This window comes from Rhinoderma darwinii, chromosome 1 (genome assembly GCF_050947455.1).
Source record: "Rhinoderma darwinii isolate aRhiDar2 chromosome 1, aRhiDar2.hap1, whole genome shotgun sequence".
NCBI lineage: Eukaryota > Metazoa > Chordata > Amphibia > Anura > Rhinodermatidae > Rhinoderma > Rhinoderma darwinii.
In genome coordinates, this window is record NC_134687.1 from 482,404,401 (window position 1) to 482,432,385 (window position 27,985).

Genomic DNA, 27,985 nt, shown 5'->3' on the forward strand with positions numbered 1-27,985 from the left:
TTGATGAGTCACCAGTAAATTCTGCTAGCATAGGTGGAATCAATACATATAGTGCCACCTCTAAATATCATGCATAGGGTACAGTGCAAACAATCTAGGCATGTCTAACTATACAATGTGATTTATTTACAGAATAATCTGGAAGGTGCAAGATTTGTACAGATCTCTTCCTCTTTGACTTTTTTTGATGTGTCACAGCCAGCAAATCCCGGTTACAAAGCTCAACCGACCATTGATGCAAAATTGCCCTTTGATTTTTTCCACCCATTTTTATAAACGCACAGGTAAAACATTACTTGGTTATCTGGTTTACTACTTCAAATATTAATTAGGCTCTGTAAATGATTGGGCAGTGCAATGCCTACTGGTGTCTATCTCCTGCAGCAACATTAAAATGTTATTACACTTGCCCACAAGATTTGCCATTCTGCGGGATTTAGGCCAGGGCATGCACACGGGGCAAAAATACTGCCGATTTTCCCATGAAAGAATCCACAGCAGATTACTGTTCTAGCCATGTGGATGAAATTTGAACAAATATCCACATGCTGCTGAACATTTTCTGCACAGAAATCAGAGCATGCTGCAGATTTTCAGCTCTGCAGCAAGCTCATTCCGTTGCGGATGTTCAGCCTTTTTAATGGAGTGAAATTCACACGCAACACATGCAGATGTGGGTACCCCACCGGTGTCTGTATACCATTTTGGGTAATGCGAACACCGGCGGTAGCCGATAACTTTAAAGTTAAATATCTCAGCGTAAAAAATAAATCCCATCTCAAAATAGATTGTGGCATTGTTTTCGTATTGAATAGATCTTTCAAGTGAGCCCCCACTCGACCCCTGTGCCATTTAAGGAGAGAGGCAGACTTTACTTTAGAGTTATTTTAATAGCCATAATAAATCACACAATGGATGAATTTATTGGAATACTTTTATCATATGGCAGTTCTTGTACCCAAAAAAAAAAAAAAACACACACCACTCCTAAGTCTTTTCTTTCAGAATTATCTGCTGCATCACTTATGGGAAATGCATAGGAAAGAAAACCCCCCCAAAAAAAGACAAGAAACCGCTACTACCCAACCAGCTAGAATATGGACGAACATCTACAAAGATTACAATGCAAACATTTTTTATAACATTAAAGACAGAGTTATCAGTCGCCTGGAAAAAGTAATAACCAAACGCTTCGGGACGGCGTATTTGATCACTAGTTGCACCACTGTTCATGAATGAATGTAAAGACTGCAAACAAGTGAAGGCTCTGCCTGACTTTCAATTTGTACTATACGCAAGAAGCCCAGTGGTCATCTTCCTGCAGGCAACACCTTGACTTGTACTTCCAAATGAGATAATGTGCTGCTTTCCAGACAAGATTCTCAGTAACGATGGGAAGAAATGAAGAAAACCGCTTATGGTCTCTAAAAAGACTGGTGGCTGGTCCATCATGCTTTATTTTGGTACAATAATTATTAAAAGTTTTATACAAATATTTTTAGTACGTCAATCTGCGTACAAAAATCATATTTATTAAAATGTACATGTTTTATACTGTGAGATTAAATATTAGGACAAAATCACATAATCTGTTTCTTTGCATTGCGCTCGTGCTACTCAAACAACTATACAAAAAGGTCTTACAAAATAGATATTTTCAAGGAAAGTAATGATCCACTTGATATTGTCAAGCGGTGTCTGGGTTGTAAGTCTCTGGAAATATGTTGTTTTGCTGTAATAATGTTTGGAGTCTTGAAATCTCTTGTTCCTGTAAAATGTAAATACTTAGTTAGTTTGGTTCTTTCATTTAAGCATCAATTACAGCTACTGTTTCAACTTCAAGTTTGTATCGTTTGATCCACCTCCGTTTAGTCTATTAAAGCAGTAAATAGGGCCCCATGCCATTAGGGTGCCCATACATAGAGTGGCCTATGCCACATGGGTTTACAACGAATTGCTGCTGTATTTTTGTTTGTGCGGACAAAAACTTATACTATGCTACTGCAAATTTGCAATGTGGTTTTGCACACTGCTGTTACCTGTACAGTCTGATTCCTCCCTGACCAATTAGGTCACTGCATTCGTTTTTTCATTTAAGCAACAAATGTCTGTAAAAGACGTAAGTTTAGACTTCGGAGAAAGACACCAGCGCACCAGTCTCACATTAACCCCTTCCCGACATTTGTCGTATGGATAAGTCATGGAAAGCTAGTGCTTCCTGCATTTTGCTGTATCCGTACGACAAATGCTGGACACCGGCTCAGAAGCAGAGTTGGTGCCAGGATCCCCGGGTGTCGGCTTCATGTTCTCGCCGACACCCTGGGGAAATGGCGAGGACCAAAGTTTGCTCCGATCCCCGCCATTAACCACTTAAATGCAGCGGTCAAAAGCGATCGCTGCATTTAAGGTGATTGGCAATTTCATTGCTAGGGTGCCGATGAGATGCAGTGTGCCGGTGGCTGCAGGGGCAACCGGAGGCCTAACACTGGCCTCTCGGTATGCCTAGTACGGAAGACTTTCAGGCCCTGACTGGAGGCGAAGCCTAATTGGCTTGCGGTCAGTGAATGACTACCAGATCGAATACATTGCACTACCTATGTAGTGCAGTGTATTAGAAAAGTAATCTGACAGTTGGACCTTTTAGTCCCCAAGTCGGACTAGAGAAGTGTTTAAAAAAATAAAAAAATTTGTAAATAATAAGTTTCAAGTAATAAAATTAAAAAAAAAAACACCTAAGATTTCCATTTTTCCCTTATCAAGTCCTTTATTATTTAACAAAATAAAACCGTACATATTTGGCATCATCGCGTCCGTAACAGGCCAAGCTATAAAAATATATGTTATTTATTCCACGCAGTGAACGGCTTAAAACAAAAAAAGCAATGCCAGAATTAGTTTTTTTCTTGTCCCTGCCCTACAAAAATTGGAATAAAAAAAAAGTGATCAGAAAGTCGCATGTACCCAAAAATGGTGCCTATAAGAACTATAGCTAGTCTCGCAGAAAAGAAGCCCTCATAAAACTCAGTCTACGAAAAAAATGAAAAAGTAATGGTTCTTACAACATGGAAACAGAAAAAAAAAATACAAATCTTATTATAAAAGTAATTTTATAGTGCAAAAAGTTGTAAAACAAAGTGCTATAAATTTGGTATCGCCGGAATCTTACTGGCCCGCAGAATAAAGTTCACATGTAGGTTAACATGCATGGTGAACGGCGTAAAGAAAAATAAAAAACCAGCAATTCTGGCATCGTTTTTTTTTTAGTCACCTTGCCTCGAAAAAAATAAAATGTAAGTTGTTTCTAAAACCAGGAAACAGCATAATTAGAGAGCAGTCTTGTTATGGTGGCACAAGCTGGGCACCACATATTGGCATATCTATGCAAAAAAAAAAATTTTTACTCTGCAACATCGAGTGCACACTAATTTCTGCAAGACAACTATGGGGTTAATATGCTCACTACACACCTAATACCTTGAGGGATGTAGTTTCCAAAATGAAACCCCCCAGAAGTGACCTCCACCATTTGTCCCACAGGGGCTTTGCAAATGCGACATAGCGCCCAGAAACCAATCCATCAAAATCCGCACTCCAAAAGCCAAATGGCACTCCTTCCATTCTGAGCCCCGCTATGCGAATTCGTTTCTTAATGACCAACTGGGCGTGTTTTACTTTTTACCAACTAGGCAGTTTGAAGAGAAGTGTATGACATTGACCAGTGTCATACAGTTCTCATTGTTCAGAGTCACTTAACTGGGACCTCAGGCATTGACACCTCTGCTGCATTTGTTGAAGTTTGGGCATTTTAAAATATGCTTAGTACTATTAGAGATTACTGGTCCCCCGATAGATTATATAGCACTCCTCTCTACCGCACAATAATGTGCAGGACACACTTTTAGGCGATCGTTAGAATGCAGGATATTAATGACAGTCGCTTCCCACCCCTAGATGCCTCAAATTTTGACCGGCTCTTTAAAATAAGGCAATTAATTGACCATTAATTGTCAGGCATTTTTCCAATATTATACCCCAAAACAGATTGCAGTGGATCAATCCCTCGTTTGTTTGAAGCGATGGGTATATAAACCTGAGCCTTTCCTTAAGAGTGAGGAAAAGGACTATAAAATTGATCCCCTCGAATGCTCCCCCTTCCTAGGAGTCAGTGGGAAGATTGTATGGGACCTTGTGCATCTGCGGTTGTCAAAGGGTACCATTCATATAGAGGATTTCTATAATAGTGTCCCTTTGCTTAAAGTCCTTGCGTCCCGGATCCACATTGGATGTGGCACAATCGGGAAAAAACAGAAAAGGCCTCCCCAAAACACTGCTAGGACTGTTAAGGGTAGGCGAGAGCAGGGCCGTCTGAGGAGCAGCAGATCTTTGCTGCAGACACAGAGACTAGAGACGTCCTGATCACCATTCATTATGGCAGCAGCAACCTCGTCCCTGTACACCGGTCCACCACCCAAGCTCTCAAACCCCTGTGCGTACAGGAGTACAATAAATTTATGGGTAGCATTGATCTTTTGGATCAATCCATACAACGCTATGCGCAAAACAAAAAGGTGTGATCTGTCCACCTAACACATTGCATTACACACAACATCTCTATACAAAAAGGCTGGCAGTAGGGATACATTCCTACAATTTCAGGAAAGGGTAATTAAATCCCTGTTATTTGCTGGCCAGGAAGCGGAGCTCATTAGATCTAGCAGCAACGTCAGCAGGATGGTTCCCAGCCAGCATTTCATCACTGAAAAAACAAAAACAGAGGCCCCATAAAAGAATGAAGGACAAGATACATGTACAAAACGTGCCCCACAAAGCCTGGATTGTGTCTTCAGTGTTCTAAAGTGTGGTCAATTTAAAAAAATATATATATATTTATTTTTTTAGTTCATCTAACATATTGGCCATAAAATGCAGAATTTATAGAGTAACATCTTTTTTGATTTCTGGGCTGCATTTTATGGAATGGTGGGTGGGTTGGCAGTGGGACCTGCCATTCCATCTCCCTCCAGTCTGAGATTTACGTCCACATATGAGATATTGCCTTACTCGGTGGAAATTGTGTACAAACTTTTGGTGTGCTAATTTCTCCTATTATGCCTTAAAATAAAATTGGGACTAAAACCACATTATTGGAGAAAATGTGATTTATTTATTTTTTCCATGGACCATTTCTAACAAACACCCGTGGGGACAAGTTTACTAGACTACTCGATTTCCTTTATGGGTGAAGATTCCAAAATGGTATAATTTTTATGGGTTTCTACTGTATGGATACCTCAGGGGCTTGGCTAACATGACGGTCTGAATCCACTCTGGCAAAATCCGTGCTCTGAAAGGAAAAGAGCCTCGCCGTGAGCCAATACAGCATTTCACGACCACACATTCGGTATTTCAGAGTTCAGGAGAAATTGGGTAATAAATTATGGGGTGCTTTTTCTCCTATTTCCCCTCGTGAAAATGTAGCTTCCGGAAGGGACATGGGTTGGCACATTCTATCTGGTTTGATCGCCCAGTGGCATCCAAGTCTGAAGCCAGGACCTTTCTGCTAAGAGGTTGCGGATGGGGTTCACACTCAGTTTAGTTTCCAAAAAGGAATCTGAGGACTAGGTTTTGTAGGTTCTGCAATAGGCTTCATTCGAAACTTTGCAAGAAATCTCCCTTTAGTCTTCTTTCCTAGAAGGAGCTTTTTCTGGTAGCGGTGACTTCAGTCTGTGCAGAGTGGCAAGACAAAGCGGTCTGTTCATTCTGAACTTCATCAGGATAAGGTGGTGCTTTGTACAGTGCCCTCCTTTTTGCCTAAGGTTGTTTCAGCTTTTCACATGAATGACATTGGGAGAATGTTCTGCCAACCTTTTGTCAGTCATCAGAGGGAGTGTTCTCTCCACACGTCCGTGCCTTGTGGACTTACATTTCTATAACCGCTTCCCTCCGGAGGTCTGAATCCTTGTTTATCCTCACGAGGGTCCCAGAAAGCAGTTGGAGGCCTCTAAGGCTACTTTTCACTCTATGGATTCAGATGGCTATTCGCAAGGTTTACCAGGTTTGAGGTAAGATTCACTGTTTTCAGATCATGGCCCGCGCAGAAAAAAAATTTAAAAAAAAAATCCTGTGTTTTCTGACTGACATCTTTTCCAATCAGTCAGAAATATTTTAGACATTGTTCTTTAGTGATAATCTTTATTGCTATGATTGTAGTGTGTAACTGGGATCGCTAGAGAAGCGGTCAGTGGATTTTAAACTAGTGAACGGGTATGGACGGTAAAAGGGACAATATTATATGTAGGAGGTGCTTGATGAAAATTATTCAACACTGTGATCCGACCGCTGGTAAAAGTTCGGGTAGTGGAGTCAATAAGTGGCCTTATTATAAGATGCAGAGGGGTAATTAGATGAGCAAGTGCTAGTCTTCTCACACGAGCACCACTGATCCTTCATAGCTGCTTATCAGCTGTTTTAAAAGATTAGCGGCAAGCACTGCTGCTCAGTCGTTCCTTGCTCCTACTATAAACGCATCTTCTATTCAAGTGAATAGGAGAAGCCTGTAATACTGTGAACCACCACTACAGGACAATTCACTGCTGCTCCCTCGTTTCTTGCGCCTACTGTGCTCACCGCTGACCCTTCAAAACAGTGGATCTGCAGCACACGAGCGCCGCTGATCAGCTGTTTAAGGATCAGCGGCGAGCACCACTGCTCAGTCATTCCTTGCTCCTACTGTGAACTGCTGTGTAACTACATGGCGATTCACAGTAGGAGCAAGGCATGAAGAAGCAGTGGCATATAATAACTTTGTTTTGCAGGTTCCACTGGACCGTTTGGACTAAGTTGTAGATTCGTTGGACTACTTCGATGATCTTTTTGTTTTTTTTCTTTTAAATAAAATGGTGAGGATTGTGTGGGGGGGAGTTTTTGTTTCAATTAAAAAAAATAAGTCTGCGTTTAATACTTTATTAGCACCTTAGGAATGGCAGTGGTCTGTTTGACAACGTCCAATACGAAGGCGGGACTTCCCATTAGCCAGTAAGAAAAGCTAGCACTAACACCCCCCCCCCCCCCCCCATTATTATCCCAGTACCAGACTATCTGTAGTGATGGTCAGGCACTGGGGTGGCCACAGACTTGTATTAGGCTGTGAAGGGTCAGAAACAGTGGCCCTTCCTACCCTGGTAATGCTAGTCTGCTGCTGCTTCATTGCATCTGGCTGGTTATAAGAATGGTGGGGGGGGGGCAGACACTCTACAATCAGCCAGCTACAATGAAGCAGCAGCAGGCTAGCATTATCAGGGTGGGAAGAGCCACTGTTTTTTGGCCCTTCACAGCCCAATACCAGACTGTGGCTGCCCCGATGACCGACCATCACTACTCTTCCCGATACCCCTGGAGGCAGTGGGTACCGGGGTAACAATGGAGGGTTAGTGCTAGATTTTTTTTACTGGCTAACACTAAGCCCCGCCTTAGTAGTGGATATCATCAGACAACTGCCAATACTAAGTGGTAAAGTACTAAAAAAAAAAAAAAACCAGATAACTCCCTGTTCACACAGAGCTTGCTGGCGCTGATTTTGATGCGGAGACCGCATCGGCATCCGCACCATAAAACCCCCGAAATCAATACGGGGAGCATTGATTTCAATCGGAGGCAGAGGCATTTTTTTTTTTGCCCCCGGGTGGCTTTTGACCGCTTGCGGGGAAAAAATAAAAAAAATTCAAAAAAGTGACGTTTTCTTCCTTGCCTCTGACCTCCCATTGAAGACTTTTCGGCGGCGTTTTTCGTGGAGTCTTTGCCCAGGGTTCTTGCATTAGTTTCAACGGCCGCGGTCGAAAAAAGTGCAGGAAGTTTAAAAGTTTGCCTCAGAATTCCATCAGGAATTTTGAAGCAGATTTTTTTTTTTCTGCCTGCAAAAAGCTCTGTGTGAACAGGGCCTAAGGGTGTATTCAGAGTGGTTTTATCACCTTTCCCGCACGGCCGAAAACCACATCGAATAGCTCATGCTAATTTTATCACAATTTTTTCGGCTGAGTGGCGAAAACGCGGCAAAACCGCACTGTGTGAATATACCCTAAGAAAATATATTTGTTTATTCAAATAAAAAATCTCCACCGCACAACCCTAGTTAACCATTTTTTTTTTTACAAAACGTAGATCGAAGTAGTCCAACATATCTACGACGTAGGCCAAACGGTCGAGCAGAACCTGCAAAATAAAGTTTATAAAAGATCAAATTCTTCTCACCTACAGTGACTTCTGTCTTCTCCCTGCACCGCAATAGAAACTAGACGCCAATGAAAAATAATTACCTTAGGGCAGGGTCACACGCCGCTTAAAAAAACAACAAAAACCACGACGTGTAAAATAAGATAGCATTTCTTGTGAAGTGCCTTTTAAAATACAGGCGTTTAAGTGTCTTGACACATCTTGTGCATGCTTTTTGCGCGTAAGATTATTCCCATTGACTATGGGAATATTTGGCGTGCTTTACGTGCCAAAGAATTGACAAGACACTTTTTTTTTCCCCTAAACGCGTTTTTTTTAATACAGCTTGCGTAAAAAAAATATAAAAAAAAAAGTGTTGCACGCTTTTCCATGGATATAAATGGGAAGCTTGAACAAGCGTTTGACACATTTTTCAGCACGTAAAATGTGCCAAAAAACCACATCAAATACACGCCGTGTGAACCGGTCAACTGAAAAGTCATTAACCACAGGGTCTTCTGTTTTGACTTTCATCATTCTTAGCCTTTTACCAGCTGCCATTGTAAAAACACTCCCAAAATGGACCTGAACAACGTTTAGCAATTTGAAGACACCTTTTCCTGGCTTGTAGCCAAAAATAGGGAGGTGGGGGGGGGGGGGGGGGTGAGTCTTCCTCCCACATTTACAGCAGCTGTATGTCAGGCTGCTTTGCCCGATTCACCTTGCTGTAATTCTGGGACGTGCTCCCTCTGGTGGCCAACATAGGAAAACATGTAAAATTGTTATTTAATACTTTCCACCTTGTGGGAGAAAAAAATAAAAAGGAACTTAATTTAAAGAAAAAAATATTTTTTTAATTCAACACATTCCCTTTACAGACTAGATTCTTAGCTCTAGCTGCAATCTAGCCTGAGTTAGAGCCTTTAGTAGCAAGGACGAACCACGTCCTTGGCTACTGAAGTGACTCCCTGCAAGTACGTATGAGATACGTCCTTGGCAGGGAAAGGGTTAAAGAGGTCCTGAAACGTCTGTTATATGTAAATACTTGTATTCCTCATGAAAGAATTCTGGAACATTTACAGAGAAACAGCGCAATGTAGAGTTCTGTTATTCAGTTTAGAAATGTATGAATAAATTGACAACTGGGTGTTACCAGTTGGGGGTGTGTCCATACACACTGACAACGTCCAATCAGCGATGACAGTGAAATTGTGTAGGGACACATCCCTTTGAATAAATTGACAAGTGGGTGTTACGGTTCCCTTTGTCAAAAATTTCTAGGCAGAATAGGAGCGGCACAATAAAATATATTTTATGCTAAATAATTACTTTTTGTAGACCATTTTTTATATCCCATTAAGCGATAAAATAATTTTGGAAAATGCTAACATATTAGCATACTACTGTATGCTAATACCTTATACTGGGTCACTATAACAGGCTACTGTGAGGGCAAAACATAGCGTGCCTCAGCAGAAGGCTTTAAAGAAAAATAAAAGCCACACACAACCCTGGTGTCTTTTCTAGGTCCCCAGGACTGACTGCAGAGGGTTCCCCCAGTCTCCAATCACATTATTAGGTTTCTGGGGACCGGATCGAAGAGTGGAGTCAGCTTTGACCATGCCATAGTCATGGACTGAAGCGAGCAAAGATTTAAACAGCTGGGATTGGAGTTTCATCCCAGCTGTATTTCATATGGCTCTCCAAATACATGAGCTGCTAAGAGTGCTCATAAGCCTTTTCTACAGCGACAGACAGTGGGCGGTTGGGAAGAAGTTAAGGCATTGTAATTTATTCAATTGACTAAATCTTAAAAGTAGCTTCTAATAGGACCTTCATTCCAGTTCAGGATTGAACATTACCTGCTGGGTACACTGCTGCTCCAGATGAGAGACTCTGGCAAGAAGGGTCTCCTGTTTCGCCTTTAACTTGTGGATCTTTTCTTCTGCTCTACTCTTCACGGACAGAATGACACCTTTAACACAAAAATCGGTACTGAGCAGCATTACACCAAACACACACAGTAAACGAGCATTTTTGGTGACAGATCTTGACTTATGACGTGTCAGTAGATGGAGAATCTCACTAAATGAGTAGTTTCTGGATGAAGTGGAAATGGAGCAGGATTGTACCATGCGCGTTTGCACTTTTCATTTAATTCTGATGTAAATTTTGCTTAATGCCCATTAATTTGCAGAAATAAACTGTGCAAGTAAAAACTGGAAATTTAATGTGTGTTCTGTTAGGCTGGGTTCACACGACCTATTTTCAGGCGTAAACGAGGCATATTATGCCTCGTTTTACGCTTGAAAATAGGGCTACAATATGTCGGCAAACATCTGCCCATTCATTTGAATGGGTTTGCTGACGTACTGTGCAGACGACCTGTCATTTACGCGTCGTCGTTTGACAGCTGTCAAACGACGACGCGTAAATGGACTGCCTCGGCAAAGCAGGACACGTCTTTCAGACGTAATTTGAGCCGTTCTTCATTGAACTCAATGAAGAGCAGCTCAAGATATACGAGCGTCACGGACGCCTCGTATATTACGAGGAGGAGCATTTACGGCTGAAACGACGCAGCTGTTTTCTTCTGAAAACAGGCTGTCATTTCAGCTGTAAATGACAGCTAGCGTGTGCACATACCCTTAATCCTCAAACATACATACATATCCATGTAGTGCATAATTTTATCCTGTACTGTTGATCCAGAAGTAGGCAGCAAAAAAAAAAAAAAACGCTTCGTGTCGATTAGCTTTTTCCGGAAATAAATGTATTGGTGTACGGACGCAATACAAAGTCTATGAGCCCGTACTCCGATACAACGGCTTTCCAGAAAAAGCCAGACACGAAGCGGCTGAGCGCTCACAGCTGCTTAGTTCTAGCAACTGCTGGGGGTCTCCGTGATCGGACCCCCACCAAACTAAAACATCTGACAGGTCACTATGACATGTCAAAGTGTAGCTGAACATTCAACAAACTTCGAAGGTATTTTTCTATGAGCCTTTTTTTGCTGTGATTGTATTTGCAGAAAGACCGTGGTGTTTTTGCAGTGCTTGCGAAAATTGCTGTAAAAAGAAACAAAATTTGCCCTATAAATATAAAAACTACTTATATATAGTCGCAGTGGCTGGCCCTGATCAGGATTACAGTCCTAGGTATAAAAAAAAGGATCTATTTATACATACGTAAATCTTACTGCAAAGTCATCAAAACAGATTCATCATCATACTATGCGGCCAGGTTTAAGGACTGGCTAGTATGGGGAAAAACATTGAGCCCTTTAACTACTAAAGAATAGCCCGTCACTGGTGAAATGCAGGGGGACGCTTTGTGTTTCCCCCTCATGAATACAGTGGATAGAGCGAGATACACACACCAAAATGTTAAATCATTAAGAATACATTGCAAGTGTAACATTTACCATTCACAATTCTGGCCACTCTCCAGAGTCGAAGTAAGATTAACAGCCCCACTGCATTGAAAATATCTTCCCGGGTTATATAGACCACGTCGATGATAAATGATATTATAACAATAATTGCATCAAACACTTCAAACTTGTGGTGGAAGAACTCTAGTCGAAAGGCATACAGTTTACCAACAATTTCCAGCAGAAAGAAGGACAATACAGAAACGCTCAAATAATGGAATATCTGGTGGGGTAGAAAAAAAAAAAAAATACATATTTATAGTAATCCTACAACAATATTGTGAATTCTACATTTGTTTTTTAGATTTGTAATTGTGTGCCTTAAAGACCACAAAACTCAGTCAGGGTTAACAATCATGCGAATGAGGCTTTAGGCTCTCCCTGTCTATAGTCCACTCACGTACAGGTGACCTATAAACGTGTATGCAGGTGCAAGAACGCCTGTGACTGCAAATTTATACAGCACACAAGAAAACTGCGACAGCACACTGCGAACACTAATGTCACCTAAACCACTAAATATACATTACTGCTAAACCTACTTACAATAGGAGGTTGTTAGCACACACTTTGATCAAATTGTGTTTGCCCACCTGCCACAACAAGGCGTCCTCCATTAGGTGGGAACCTACGCTGCACATAAACCCAGAACTGGGACTAAGCCTACATATATCTGGGGATGGTAGGAACCAGCACTAACCTAACTAAAATCACCCAGGGCAGAATGGGAGGAGTTGAAGATCAAAAAACAGGCAGTCACTAACCCCACAGGTGTTCTTGCACATGCATACAAGTTTTGTTTCATTTTGTTGGAATGTGCTGTTCAAGCTTGTGTTTATGCGATTCATATACGTGGGGTTAGTGACTCCCTCCATTCTTTGATTTTGCACTCCTCCCATTCCAGATATATGTAGGCTTATTCCTAGTTCTGGGTGCAGGTGCAGCATAGGTTCCCACCTTATAGGGGACTCCTTGTCATGGCAGGTGGGTTCACACAATTTGATCAAAATGTGCGCTAAGAACCTCCCTATTGTAAGTAGCTTTAGCAGTAAGGTATATTTAGCGGTTTAGGCGACATTGGTGTTCGCAGTGTGCGGTCGCCATTTTGTGTGATATATATTTACTTTTTATTTTATTTATTAAGCATATGCATAGGATATTCAGAAAGTCTTCCCCACTTTACAATTTAAAAAAAAAAAGGGGGGGGAGGGGGGAGAGGTTTTGAATATCATACGCCTATGCATAATTATAATCTCTTGACGTTACAGGATAAAAATCTGCCCCTGACATATCAGAATCTCATTAGAACAACCCCACTGTTGTCAGATATCTTAAGTAAATTTAAACCGCCATCTACATCAGTGTCCCCACATATACAATATTTGCCTCTATTCAAGCCAGTTCGGCTATAGATAATCATTTAAAACCCACACAAAGTCTCCATGATGGATTCTGATGACATTTCCTCTCAGTAGTTCTGCCTCAGGCTTTGGATGTGTAATTTTAAAGTGATCATACTCTAGCATGAAAGCTTAGAACAAAAAACATTTACTTTCTTAAAATCCATTACAAAAGGTCAAATTATAAACTTCTGAAAAGTCGACAAAAGTTACTATTGCCCAACAACCGACAGATTTGGATACTTTAGGTACAGAAGACATCAGATACGGCAATAACCATAGTTGGGCAAATATGCTGCAGGTCGGGAAGCCCGATTCGCCAATATCTCAGCAGTGTTATCGTTAGTGAAGATTTCTATTAACTCCCATTTAACCCCCTTTCCGCAATAGGATAGATACATCCTAGCGGGAGAGAAGAAGAAGTATACGGGTGTCAGCTGTTCATTACTGCTGAGGCTTTGTTCTAACGGCCAGTATCTGAGAGAATGCCGATTGAGCTTCTCTTGTAACAGCAATGGCAAAGGTCTTAGAATTTGTTGTGGAATATGGACTGTCCTTACCTCTGGTATAATGTGGTTAACCCTTTCAGCTAATAGTTCCAAGTCCAAAAGTACCTCAATGAGAACAAATAAGGCATCGAGGATGACCAGGCAAACAATAACAATCTGTAAAAACAAAATAAAAGTGAAATATCTGCTTGCTAATTATTATAAATAGTTGTAAAATAAAGGAATTGCTTTGAAATTATTCATCCTGTATGGATTTGAGTCCAGTAATTTATGTAACAATGTAATACATTAGCTGAAAATCACCTACAAGTAACTTCAGAAGTGGTGTTTTATAACAGGGAAACAAACATTCATATAAAATAATGAAAATATTTAAATAAAAAAGTATGTCTCACTGTCACTTTGGTAAGCAGAGTCTACAAATCATATAATAATAATAATAATCTTTATATAGCACCAACATATTACGTAGCACCTTACCATTTAGAGGGAACATGAAACAAACAATATCAGACATTACATAGTGACAAAGTTCATTTACAATTCATATTTGTCTGCAGAGAGGAAAGTACCTGAAACTTGTGGCAACCGAAAAGCCACTTTAGAGCATCTCTGAGGGTGTATGAAGAGGTAAACGGATGGGGCGTCTTTTGGGGCTCTTCTTCCTGGTGGTGCTTCTCCTCATCATCAACATTCCATTGCTTTTCATTGTGGTTGTCACCAACAGAAGTAAAATGCTTCAGGTACTTGGACATGTTTGAAAGCAGCTAAACGTTCATCACTCTGATCAGTAGAACTGAAGTGGTGTAAGGCTTCACCTATCTGCAAGATCTGGGAGAGAAGACGTTTCACATTACAAAACAGACCAGTGGAAAAAAAAAAGGTGGGTAGGTCATAAAGACTTGTTTTTGCCTTCCCACAGCCTGATCGTCATAGCTTTTTAATTGTTACTCCGACATGGATGACATTAGTGTTGGTTGGGTTTTTTTTTTTTATGGATTTACAACATGGGGAAAAACTTCTATCCTGGTTTTTATTTTTAGGCCATTCACCAATCATCTTAAATATTGTTAAAAATGTATTGTACAGATTGCTAAGGTAATAGAGATAACTTATATGTCTATAGTGGTTGATTGTTTTTTTAAATACAACAAAAGGATTTTCTTTATTTCTCTTTTCACTCTGTAATATACTAGGACATACATATATGGCAGTATATTATTACCCTGTGTATATTAAAGAGGCTCTATCACCACATTATAAGTGGCCTATCATGTACATGATATTATCGGCGCTGTAATGTAGATTACAGCAGTGATTTTTTTTTATTTAGAAAAATGATCATTTTTGACGGAGTTCTGACCTAGATTAGTTTTATGCTAATGAGTTTCAGATGCAGTTGCTAGAGCATACATAAGGAGGTCCTAACAACTGGCCACAGTAAGACAGCCCTAGGGTCCTTCAATGGACCCTGGACTCGGTGACGCAGTCTCATACTTTTTATGCGCAGAGTATCCCTGTGACACTTACAAAAGGAGCATCCCAGTTTGTATTTCCTCCTCCTCGCAATCCGCATTGAACACAGCATAGAAGGGGTTAGTCGGTGAAGATCAGACGTTTTTCTGATCGTCACTGTTTGAGAATGGAGCCACATTCGTACTCATCAGTTTGAGCACACCCCATCTCAGTGGCGTTCGGCTGGATTCACACGAGCACATTACGTCCGTAATGGACGGAATGCATTTCGGCCGCAAGTCCCGGACCGAACACACTGCAGGGAGCCGGGCTCCTAGCATCATAGTTATGTACGATGCTAGGAGTCCCTGCCTCGCTGCGGGACAACTGTCCCGTACTGTAATCATGTTTTCAGTACGGGACAGTAGTTCCACGGAGAGGAAGGGACTCCTAGCATCATACATAACTCCCTGCAGTGTGTTCGGTCCGGGACTTGCGGCCGAAATACGTTCCGTCCATTACGGACGTAATGTGCTCGTGTGAATCCAGCCTAATAGTACCTCTAAGCCCCGTAATGTTATGGTCTATGTGCTCCAACAGGTTAGGAGGATCAGTCACATTTTCCAAGCAGAAACATAGGACATATATTCAGTAATCTAAAATGCATGGTGGGACCAATTTCTAACACATGCAGAGAAGTGGTCAGGATTCGGAATACACATCACGTCCTGGCTGGAGGTAATGTATATTCATTTTCAGGACACTGCAGTAATGTTAGTGTTTGTGTATGTGGCTGCACATAGCGATATAGCTATATCGGTATGTGCTGTATAAATGAATGGGGAGAAGCAGAAGCCTAGACAGAGGGGCCGCTGTGGATATAGTGTTTTTGGACTTTGCAAAGGCATTTGACACTGTCCCCCATAGACATCTAATGGGTAAATTAAGGACTATAGGTTTAGAAAGTATAGTTTGTAATTGGATTGAGAATTGGCTCAAGGACCGTATCCAGAGAGTTGTGGTCAATGATTCCTACTCTGAATGGTCCCCAGTTATAAGTGGTGTACCCCAGGGTTCAGTGCTGGGACCACTATTATTCAACTTATTTATTAATGATATAGAGGATGGGATTAATAGCACTATTTCTATTTTTGCAGATGACACCAAGCTATGCAATATAGTTCAGACTATGGAAGATGTTTGTGAATTGCAGGCAGATTTAAACAAACTAAGTGTTTGGGCGTCCACTTGGCAAATGAAGTTTAATGTAGATAAATGTAAAGTTATGCATCTGGGTACGAAAAACCTGCAAGCATCATATGTCCTAGGGGGAGCTACACTGGGGGAGTCAATTGTTGAGAAGGATCTGGGTGTACTTGTAAATCATAAACTAAATTTCAGCATGCAGTGTCAATCAGCTGCTTCAAAGGCCAGCAAAATATTGTCGTGTATCAAAAGAGGCATGGACTCGCGGGACAGGGATGTAATATTACCACTTTACAAAGCATTAGTGAGGCCTCATCTAGAATATGCAGTTCAGTTCTGGGCTCCAGTTCATAGAAAGGATGCCCTGGAGTTGGAAAAAATACAAAGAAGAGCAACGAAGCTAATAAGGGGCATGGAGAATCTAAGTTATGAGGAAAGATTAAAAGAACTAAACCTATTTAGCCTTGAGAAAAGACGACTAAGGGGGGACATGATTAACTTATATAAATATATGAATGGCGCATACAAAAAATATGGTGAAATCCTGTTCCATGTAAAACCCCCTCAAAAAACAAGGGGGCACTCCCTCTGTCTGGAGAAAAAAAGGTTCAACTTGCAGAAGCGACAAGCCTTCTTTACTGTGAGGACGGTGAATCTATGGAATAGTCTACCGCAGGAGCTGGTCACAGCAGGGACAGTAGATGGCTTTAAAAAAGGGTTAGATAATTTCCTAGAACAAAAAAATATTAACTGCCATGTGTAGAAATTTTTTTACTTCCCCTTTCCCATCCCACTTCCCCTTTCCCATCCCTTGGTTGAACTTGATGGACATGTGTCTTTTTTCAACCGTACAAACTATGTAACTATATGTAACGCTGATTGGTCTGCGTCATACACTCCTCTTTACTTTTTGGCCAAGTGGGTGTTGTACAAACACACCCAGTTGTCCATTGAGAAACTCATTAACATAAAGCTAATATAGGTCATAACTTGCTCAAAAATGATAGTTTCTCTAAATAAATAAAAAATCACTGCTGTAATCTACATTACAGCGCCGATCACATTATGTACAATATAGGGCACTTATAATATGGTGACAGAGCTTCTTTAACTTTACCGCACTGCATATTAGGCCAAATGCACACAGCAGAGCCCTATGGCATTACATCGGCACCCCCACCCCATGTGTGGTGTCTCCATATAGCACAGTATTCTCACATAGAAGCAGTGTTAGGTGAGAATACCTCTAATAGTGAAAGCAATTGAATATGCAAAAACAAACAAAAAAACAAAACAAAACCACACAGAATTGGAAGCATACAGTCGAATAGTATGGGCCTATAGATTTCTATGAGATTTTATATTTGACATTGGGGTGTCCATGAGCCCTAAATGAGAAAACTTGTTAACACAAATTATTTAATGCTGCTTGCCCATTGTGGACATGTCTTCTTTATGTGGTGGGTTCCTAAAAATTTGGTTCTCTCCATTAATAGTTTGTATAGATTGCTATACAACATTGTTCCGCATTTATGAATCTTGCATCAAAGTCCGTTCTGGTTTTGTTTTTTTTCTCACCAACACTTTGTGCAATACATTATAAAAAGTTGTGGTTTCAGTGGTCACATTGCTTTTATTTCATGTGCATCTGCAATTTAGTCTTAGTATTTCTGTTCTATTATAACAATTTCTAAGGGCCAGTTCACACGGAGTTTGATGAGGAAACCGCGTCGGAAAACGTGCCAAAAAACTGGCGAAAATACCACGGGAAAAACGCTTGTGGTGAAAAGAAGCGTCATGCCCCATCTTCGGGCGTTTATGCCTCTGACCTCCTATTGACATCAATGGGAGGCAGAGAAAGCGTATGTCACTGAGTTTTTTGCTCGTAGCACTCAAATCGCGGCAAACGGCGTGCAGGAAGGTCAAAATCTGCCTCAAAATCCCAGAATCAATGGTGATGGAAACTGAAACCTATGGTTTGTGTCGGTCAGGGCTCCGTTCCGATGGAAAGTAAATTTCTTCCATGCGATGGCAGTGTTGCTTTTTTTACGCCAGTCACATGGCTGCATGTAGTTTAATGGGGCGGTTTACACGGCCGTTGTTTTAATGGACTGTGTAAAGGGCCTCCGAAATAAAAACAGGACGAAGTTTGAGAGATCCGTGAAAACAGGTTCCACTCGCATGTGAAAAACTGCCGTTTTCACCCCCCCCCCTCCCGAGTTTACACGCTTTAATTTGAATAAAGCCTAACTTGTTAGTTAAAACTGATTTAACTTAACTTGTTATCTGGAAGAATGGGTGAAACTCCCAGTGTCTAGATGTGCTAAGGTAATAGACATACCCCAAGAGACTGGCATCTGTAATTGCAGCAAAAGGTGGCTCTGCAAAAAGATGGACTTTAAAGGGCTTGTCTACAGAGAACGGATTTACTGCTGAAAATTTCTGCAGCATTTCCACTTGAACCAGCAGACCATCTGCTGCAGAAATACTGCACCATTTCCTGCGTTTTTGTACTGCAGAAAATAGTGTGGATTTTGCGGTGGTTTTTTTTCAAGCCAATGTAAGGAGTTATCTCCTCTGAAAAACGCAGGAATTCAGTGCACTTTCCACAGCAGTAAGGCCTTATGCAGACGAATGGGAATTACGTCCGTGCAACGCACGTGATTTTCACGCGCGTCGCACAGACCTATATTAGTCTATGGGGCCGTGCAGACATGTGCGTGATTTTTGCGCAGCGTTGGTCCGCTGCGTAACAGTCACGACATGTCTGTTCTTTGGGCGTTTTTCGCGCATCACGCACCCATTGAAGTCAATGGGTGCGTGAAAACCACGCATGCCGGACGGAAGCACTTCTGTGCGAACTGCGTGATTCGCGCAACAGCTGACAAAAGGATCAATGAAAACAGAAAAGCACCACGTGCTTTTCGGTTTACAAACAGCCAAATGGCGTGTCATAATGATGATGGCGGCTGCGCGAAAAGCACGCAGCCGCGCATCATATGCTGCTGCCACACGGAGCTGTTAAGTGCCCTTTGCGCAGGCAAAACGCTGCGTTTTTTGCCTGCGCAAAAACGGCACGCCTGTGTGAATTCGGCATAATGGACATGCTGCGGAACTAAATACGCACCCCGGGTAAATTTCTGGACTGAAATTTTCCACAGCGTGTGGATGACATTTTTTCATTCACACCCACTTTACTGCTACCGTATTCTGCGCATTTACCGTCCGCAATTAGACTAAAAATACCCAGCAATTAATTCTGTTACGTGTGGACTGCTTGTCAGCTTCTAAGGGGGTGAATACTTGCACATTAAAGTTCTGCTTTGTTTTTTTTGTCTTAAGTATTCCTTGTGTCACAGTTTCAAATATTTTGCATCATCAGAGTGGTACGCACGTTGTGCAATTCAAATGATACAAACCCCCCCAAAAATCCATTTTGATTCAATGATTTAACGCAACAAAAACACCAAAAGGTGTAAATACTTCTGCAAGGCACTGTAGGTGGTTCTCTGCTAGGAGACCAGCCAGACACAGGGAGCTTGAATTCCCGCTGCTATGCTTTAATTTGTTAGGTAACGGATGTATTGATGTGGCTCCAATAGAAGGGCTATAATAATTCAACGATACATTAGGGAGTTGGTAAAGCAGCAATTTCTTGATATTAATGAAAGTTAGTGAGAACACGGCAGCAGATTATCTGCTCATTGCACTAACAGGAGTAGTTCCTAAGCAGTGGTCCGAATATCTGGATGTGGAATTCTGGATGTGTCACAGTCACTGAAATTGGGGTTTTCAGAATTCCATTTAAAAATAGTATAAACTCACATAGAACATTAACAGAACCGTAAAACATGGTAATTGTACTTTATATTCCAAGCCAATATAGTAAAATAGCTGGTTATGTTGTGGCTACAAGGTTGATGTGTACACTGTACATGCAATTATGTCACAATTTACTTGTTGACACTCTTTAAAGCCACCCAGGACAATGAGATTTTTTTTTACATCACAACATAGAAGTCATAAATTACATGACAAAAGGCAAAATAAATTGAGACTGCCATTAGAGGTCCATGAAAGGCTAAAGGGGTTGTCCAGTCATAAGAAATTAATAGCCTGTCCTCAGGATAGGCCATCAACAACCGATCGGTGAGGGTACATCTCCCGGAACCCTGAGCGATCAGCTGTTTTGAAAGGGCCATGACGCTTGTACGAGTGCGGCTTCCTCTTCACCATTCGAACAGAAAAGGAATGAAGGGGTAGCAGCGCTCATACACCGGCTGCGGCCCCTTCAAAACAGCCGATTGGCCTGGGTGCCACAAGTCGGATCCCCGCCGATCAGATCTTGAGGGCCTATCCTGAGGCTAGCACCGCCTACAAATGACCTCAAAACAAAGCATAAAGGGGCCCTTCATAAACAGACAGCAAAACCTAAAAACGTATCCCAAAAGGATAGAACGCCCAGATATCTAAAATATAATTGTATTAAATATAGGACTCAGACAAAATGTATAGCCTGAGGATAGGCCATCAATCATCAATTTCTTATGACTGAACAACCCTCTTAAATCTTGTGGGTGCCAAAAGCATCGGAGTACCAGCTGAAGTGGTTACCATTAAAAATGTTGTAGGGAACCTACTGACCGGTCTCTTAAACTGAAGGTTAAAAACCAGAACATGGCATCAGCAGCAACGAGTGCGGGTGGGTGGCTGAGGGGGGCATTTTGAGCAATGGTGGCGGGGACCCTAAACAAACCATAATCTGTAAAAGTGTACTTTTCACACGAGCTCATTTTAGCAGCTGAGTCACCACCATGCATGGGCTCGGAGTGGAGTAGGAATGGAATGCTGCAATAAAGTAGTGATGTTTACATATAAGCCATCTACAATTCACCTAAGTGCAGGTCAAAACTTTACTAAAGGTTAAATCATTTCTAATTCAGGTGAAACACAGCAGAGTCGTATTTATGTACAACAAAACCAAAGCGGGGTGAAGAATTTCTGTAAATATACGCAATCATAAACCAAGTAAAAATAAGCTGCATACAAAACACGTTTTATAGTCTATAGTAGTACAGACAGGATGCAGACTACCTTGTGAGCACATTTTAGGTAAAAATAGATTTATACCCCAATGGGAACTTGAATCTTTTCATATTTCTGCACAAGATTGGGGACTTTGACTCATGGGTATCAGTGGTACAGTAATAAATTGATCTCCGTTTGAAGGAGATACATTTTTTTTTTTTTATATATAAAACCCTAAAAAGCTCTGAGAATAGTAAGGCTGGGTTCACATCAGCGTTGATTGTCCGTTCATGGGTTCCGTTGCAGCTTTCCGTTGGAGAAAATCCATCAACGGAAAACCAACATTGCTGTGAACAGGCCCTAAACCGTAAACTTACTTCAATCTGGCATAAGGAAGACCCTGATAGGCCCCAGATTATCAAGCGTCCTGAATAGTCAGAGAAGCATATAAGACTTCTTTGCAGGGGTAGAGAACGTTCAAGAAGATTACCCACTATAAAATATCGAAAGCTTATCCTGACCATGGGCGCATCATGTTAACAGTGCATTACTATTTTATGCCATTTTTTTTTGCTACGATTATGGCAGAACTGCTGCAAAAAAAATAAAAAAAAATTAGGCACAGCATTTGAGGACAACACTATTTTTTTTGGCGTTTTTTTTATCAGTGTTTTCTCCCTAGTTTTGCAAAAAGCAAATATGTACTACAAAAGATTTTTTTTTCTATTGATCAATGGATTTTTAGCTACAAACATGTTTTGATGCAAAATTGCGAGAAGGTGCTCACTAGTGTAAAGTGTTTATTTTCAAAAATATATGGGTAGAATAGGATTTTTTTACTTTTATTTATTTTTTTAAATTCAGGTTTTATTTGTAAATGTCAAAGGGTGAAAGGATTTAAAGAGGTTTTGACACCAAATAAGTTAAAACTTATCCTGTGGATAGGTAATAAAAAAAAATATGTTTGATCACTGGGACCCCCACTGGTCACTAGGGAGTCCCGAGACCCCCTTCCTCCTTACAGATAATCAAGAAGTTGAATGGAGCAGTATACAAAGGGTACAAGTTTATTAGAAAATATTAGGCTGGTTTCAATGGGAGGTGAAATGAAGGATTACCAACATCACATCAAAATATTGCCGTAAAACATTTAAACGCCTCACTTGGCTGTTTCTGTCCCTCCCATGGAATTTTTATGTTTTAGGGCAATGTTAGAATGTGATAGTCGATGTGAGTCTCCCTGTGTAAAAAGCAGCCTATGGGCTCATGCATACAACTGTTGCTTTCTTCAGTGTCCTAACCGATTATATTTTTGCGGATAGCATACTAAGCCATTCCTTTCTATGGGGCCATGCCCAAATCTGTTTTTTTTGTGGATCAGTGTGTCTGTTCCACAAAATAAAAAAAAGTTGTAGAGCACGTCCTATTCTGGTTTGTGATCAGTCTCACCCATCCTAGTTTATGGGTACGCAAAAAAAAAAAGTATATGGAAAACACACTAGGATCCATGTTTCGAGGTCTGCAACATTGAAACGGTTGTGTGCATGATGCTTAAAGGCTATGTACACCTCTGAAATTTGCAAATTATTTTTTTATAAAAATGTCTATCAGTGTGTTTGGTGCAACGTTGTAAAAAAATACGAGAAAAAAAAAAAAAAGCTGGTAAATCTGTCACAGAAAGCCACACCAAATATTGTGCTTTTTAGTCGCATAGTATTGCAATTTTTCGGCAGCGGTTTTACCTGCGGATTTTAGTGTCCAGCATGGATTACAGCAAATGCTGTACAAAACTCATCTTGCATATTTTAGTGCGGCATTTGTTCCCCATTCAAGTTGGTGGGCCAATAACAGCATCTCTGCACAGAATACGCAGCATAAGTTGACATGCTGCAGAATTGTAGTCGCACTGCAGAGTACTTTCCTACGGTTTTTTTTTCCGCAGTGTGTGGCTGATATTTGCTAGATCTCATTCACAGCTACTGTAAATGCTGCGGAATTTCTACACAGAATTTTGTTCACAGCATTTGTGACTATACCATTAATTTGAATGGAACTTACAGAAATGCAGTGCATTTTCAGTTTCAGAAATTTCTGCAACAAATCTGCGGTGTGTGAATATACCCTAAGACCAGGTACCCACGAGTCAGATACGCTGCATAAAAACTACACACAGTATCTGACCTGGAACCCACGTCACATCGTGGTGCAGTTTTTCAACCAGAATTTTCGCTTTGGTAAAAATAAAGTACAGTCCATACTTACCTAGGCCGTGGTCACTGTGGCGTGTCCCTCTGTGGCTGTCCAGTCCCCCTGGATGATGCTACAGCCCATGTGACCACGGCAGCAGGTGATTGGCTCCAGCGGTCACATGGGATGAACCGTCATTCCAGGTGACCGGACAGGAGGAAGAAGCAGGGTGTTCTGGGTGTGGTTTTTTTTCTTCTCCGAGTCGTGATTTTTGCGGCGGAATCGCCGTTTACGATACGTGGGAACCCGGCCTATTGCCATTTTCCTCACATTTTTACCACTTGTCTTACACAAGAGTTGTCCTCTACTGAAGAAGAGGTTTCATCACAATGTGGTTGCTATATTATTTCATTAGAACTCTTGCCCAAAGCAAATTAGGAAGTAAAACCTCTTACTACATTCATCAAGTGATTAGACAAGACTAACCGCACAAGATTGGTCATTCGCTCTCATATGTTCGCATTATGATTATATTGACTACTTTAAAAAAAAAAAAAAAAAACACAAACAGAGTTAACATATTAACCCTTTAGTGACCAGCCTATTTTGGGCCTAAACGACGGAGTAATCTCTTCAGTTTCATGATCGTCACATTTCAAAACGCCATAACTTTAATTTTCCATAGACACAGCAGTGTGAGGGCTTTAGATTATACTACAACACTTCTGTATTGCCGTGTTTTATGCCTGTAAAACGGACAGGCATTCTATTAAAGGACATGTAAACCTTTGAAGAGGTTCTTTTTTTTTCTGTGGGGTTTATTTTATACTATACCTGTGTTTTGTGCAACTTTGTAATTTGTTTTTATTAAAAATTATTTTCACTTTTTCGGCTACAGTTTCTATGTATCCTGGCTAGATAGAAGCTGTAGCTATCAGGTCTGACTGCTTTGATGACAGCGGGTCCTGCGTGTGGATCCAGTTGTTATCGATCACATCCAAGTTCAAAACTTAGGGGTGATGGAGAACAGGTGGATGGATCCTGTGTGTCAGAGACACGCCAGACCCACCGACACTGATGCAGTCTGTCCCGCTGACCTGACAAACTTAGGTTTCAGTGCAGAATCAGCTTTCATCTATCCAGGATACATAGAAGCTGTAGCTGAAAAAGTAAGGGTATGTTCACACGAGGGCGTCCGTAACGGCTGAAATTACGGGGATGTTTCAGCCTGAAAACATCCCCGTAATTTCAGCCGTAACGGCATGTGCAGGCGCTTGAGCGCCGCGTCCATTACGGACGTAATTGGCGCTGCTATTCATTGAAGTCAATGAATAACGGCTCCAATTACGGCCAAAGAAGTGACAGGTCACTTCTTTGACGCGGGCGTCTATTTACGCGCCGTCATTTGACAGCGGCGCGTAAATATACGCCTCGTGTGAACAGACAAACGTCTGCCCATTGCTTTCAATGGGCAGATGTTTGTCAACGCTATTGAGGCGCTATTTTCGGACGTAATTCGTGGCAAAAACGCCCGAATTACGTCCGTAATTAGTGCGTGTGAACATACCCTTACAATGAGAAGTGTGTGATGCTGATTGGTCAACGTACATTTTTAAATCTATTAAAAAAATATGCATGGTTTTCTCTATTTCAGCATACACAGCTCTCAATGAACACCATGTAGTGATTAAAGACAGCAGAAATCCCACTACCGCTATAGGACAGGCAATCAATCAATCAACGGGTGCCACCCTGCATGGCAGAGCTGATGAACCCTTGTAGACCCAGATCAACGCTGCCTGTAAATAAGACACGGAAAATATTTTGGTAATCCTACAAATTAGAAAGTTAGGGTGTTAAACCATCACGTGCACAAAAGTGTTTGGTCATTTAGGACCAAAAGACTTTGAACATTAAGGCTGGGTTCACACAACCTATTTTCAGGCGTAAAAGAGGCGTATTATGCCTCGTTTTACGTCTGAAAATAAGGCTACAATACGTCGGCAAACATCTGCCCATTCATCTGAATGGGTTTGCCGACGTACTGTGCAGACGACCTGTCATTTACGCGTCGTCGTTTGACAGCTGTCAAACGACGACGCATAAAAATACAGCCTCGTCAAAAGAAGTGCAGGACACTTATATACATTACATGCAGGGCACTTCTTTCAGACGTAATTTGAGCCGTTCTTCATTAAACTCAATGAAGAGCAGTTAAAAATTTATGGCTGTCAGAGAAGCCTCGCAAAATGCGAGGAGGAGCATTTACGTCTGAAACGTCTTTTCAGACGTAAACGCCTCATCGTGTGCACATACCCTAAGGGATTATGTTTTTTAATGGAGCGCCTATTTAAAGGTTAAACACTACTCTTAGGCTGGGTTCACATGACCTATTTTCAGACGTAATGTAGGCGTTTTACGCCTCGAATTACGTCTGAAAAAACGGCTCCAATACTTCGGCAAACATCTGCCCATTACTTTTAATGGGCTTTACGATGTTCTGTGCCGACGACCTGTCATTTTACGCGTCGCTGTCAAAAGACGGCGCGTAAAATTACAGCCTCGTCAAAAGAAGTGCAGGACACTTCATGGGACGTAATTGGACCCGTTTTTCATTGACTCTAATGAAGAACAGCTCCAAATTACGTCCGTAAGAGATACCCCGCAAAACGAGAGTACAAGTAAATACGTCTGAAATTCAGGAGCTATTTTCTCCTGAAAACAGTTCAGTAATTTCAGACGTAATTGCAGTTATCGTGTGCACATACCCTAAAACAGAGTAGGAACACAACGAGTATTCATCACTTGCTGGGTGACAACCTAAAAAAAGCAAAACGTTGTACGTGAATCCAGCCTAAAGGACAAAAAAAAAAAAAAATCACCTATTAATGAATCGCTTTTATGTGAATCAAATAATATGGTCCCTTTTAAGATGCAGACAGTCATTTATTGAGACATCTGGGCTGGAAAAACATCAGGATCCCTCTAGCCAAAAGTAGATAGAAATTTGCTGCTAGTACCTGGATGTGTTTTATTCTGGAGTGCTTATTGTCACCAGTCAGCTTCTTTATGCTGCCCGATCCGAGCAAACCTATACCTCTCCTGGATTCACTCATCAAAAACTGCACCAAAACTGCACTGTGTGAATAAAGCCAAACAGCAAACACACTAATAAATAAGCAGGGTTTTAGAACTCACGGTTTGTTGGGCTTTTGACGTGCAATGTCGGGTAATTTATGAATATAAAAGTTCAGACTGAGAAACTTGGCTCGGAGCTCACACTTGAAGGTTTTTCACGCGTCCGTCTAAATCCGGGGGGAATTGATCATACTGGAACTGATCACTGAGGTCAACGGGTGACAGATCAGAACAACTGATGCAACTCCACCGGTGTGATCCCAGCCCGTTCACACCTGCCCTATGAGGTCGCATCTGGGAATTTTAGGAATTTTTGATGGCAAAAACAGTCTGCAGCGCTATTCTAGCGGTTAAAAATACCAGCACCTTAATGGACCCCATTAAAGTCAATCGGCCATGGTCAAGAAATCAGATCCTCCATATCAGTAATGGCTCCATTATAAACGCTAGCGTGAGCGATCAGATCGATTCATCTGGGTTTATTTTTTTTATCATAGAAGTGTAAAAATGTAAAAGCAAAAGCGATTGCGGGAACATAAAAATACAATCATGTGTATAGTTCTACCTGATAACGGAAACACTACACAAAGACGCTGAGCAGAACATCTCCGGTCAACATCAGCACCCGGGACGGACTGTCGCGTATAGCCCCATATACAACGATGCGCATTCGGAGGTTCCCCCCAGTGTTATGGGGCGAGCAGTATATACACTGCCGGGTAATAACCCTCCACACACCGCTATGGCAGGATACTGTGCACCAGACTAGTACCCACCAGCGTGCACTACACCTACAAAGCCTGGCATAACGTGTCCTACTCACCCGTACAGCAGAGGGGGAGGCGAGTGCCCGCGCGGTCTCGCTTCTCTCTCACAAACTTTACTGTTCATTTAAATCGCGGTGGATTTATCCTCGTCGTTTCCTTCCGCCGCTGTAATGTGGTCTAGAGACCTATCACAGAGAAAAAGTAGTTCCCTTCAGAGCCTCCCTAAACGTTGAGTCGGCAGAAGTCCGTTTCCTTACACAGCACATTGTTTAGCTTCCTGTCCGAGTGGTGTCGTCCAGACAAAGTGGGGAATTATATCACAGAAATATGGAATAAAAGCTGCTTTTCTCTCTAAACTTATGATATCCCTCCCACTCTCTTCACACTTTGCGGTAGTAAACAGCTGTTGTCGTGATATTATTAGTTCAATCAAACTGTAAATTAATTATTTCTGCAAGTGCTGCACTTCCTTGTCTGTATCCCAATAAGCTTGAGTGGCTGCCTAGCAACAGGTCCCGCCTCCTGTGTAGGGTTACACCACATGATCAGTACCACCCTGTGGATGTGTCCATACATTCGGTATTTCACACAGCTGTTTTTTGAATAACCTGTTTTTCATTGTCGGTCTGTGAAGGTTGTCGTTCTGAAAGGCAA

General features: G+C 41.4%; 2 protein-coding genes across 3 annotated transcripts in view; one reads left to right on the top strand and one right to left on the bottom strand.

The window, feature by feature from the left end:
• The window catches only part of TCTN1 (tectonic family member 1), a 91,116-nt gene extending 85,995 nt beyond the window's left edge, over positions 1-5,121 (top strand). The window contains exons 14-15 of the mRNA XM_075834764.1: positions 133-284; positions 1,006-5,121. Of these exons, the coding sequence (XP_075690879.1) occupies positions 133-276 (144 nt within the window). The 3' untranslated portion in view covers positions 277-284; positions 1,006-5,121. The remainder of the gene's footprint in view (positions 1-132; positions 285-1,005) is intronic.
• On the bottom strand, positions 892-27,908 carry HVCN1 (hydrogen voltage gated channel 1). Of its 2 annotated transcripts, none has more exons than XM_075834743.1 (6): positions 27,388-27,908; positions 14,123-14,381; positions 13,602-13,706; positions 11,633-11,864; positions 10,071-10,183; positions 892-1,768 (listed from the first exon to the last, which is right to left on the bottom strand). In XM_075834743.1, the coding sequence occupies exons 2-6, from the start codon at positions 14,303-14,305 to the stop codon at positions 1,688-1,690; spliced, it is 714 nt and encodes a 237-aa protein (XP_075690858.1). In that variant the 5' UTR covers positions 14,306-14,381; positions 27,388-27,908; the 3' UTR covers positions 892-1,687. The 2 variants fall into 2 exon arrangements, with proteins under 2 accessions (XP_075690858.1, XP_075690868.1); XM_075834753.1 differs by lacking the exon at positions 27,388-27,908 and adding an exon at positions 27,130-27,330.
• Positions 27,909-27,985: the final 77 nt, after the last annotated feature.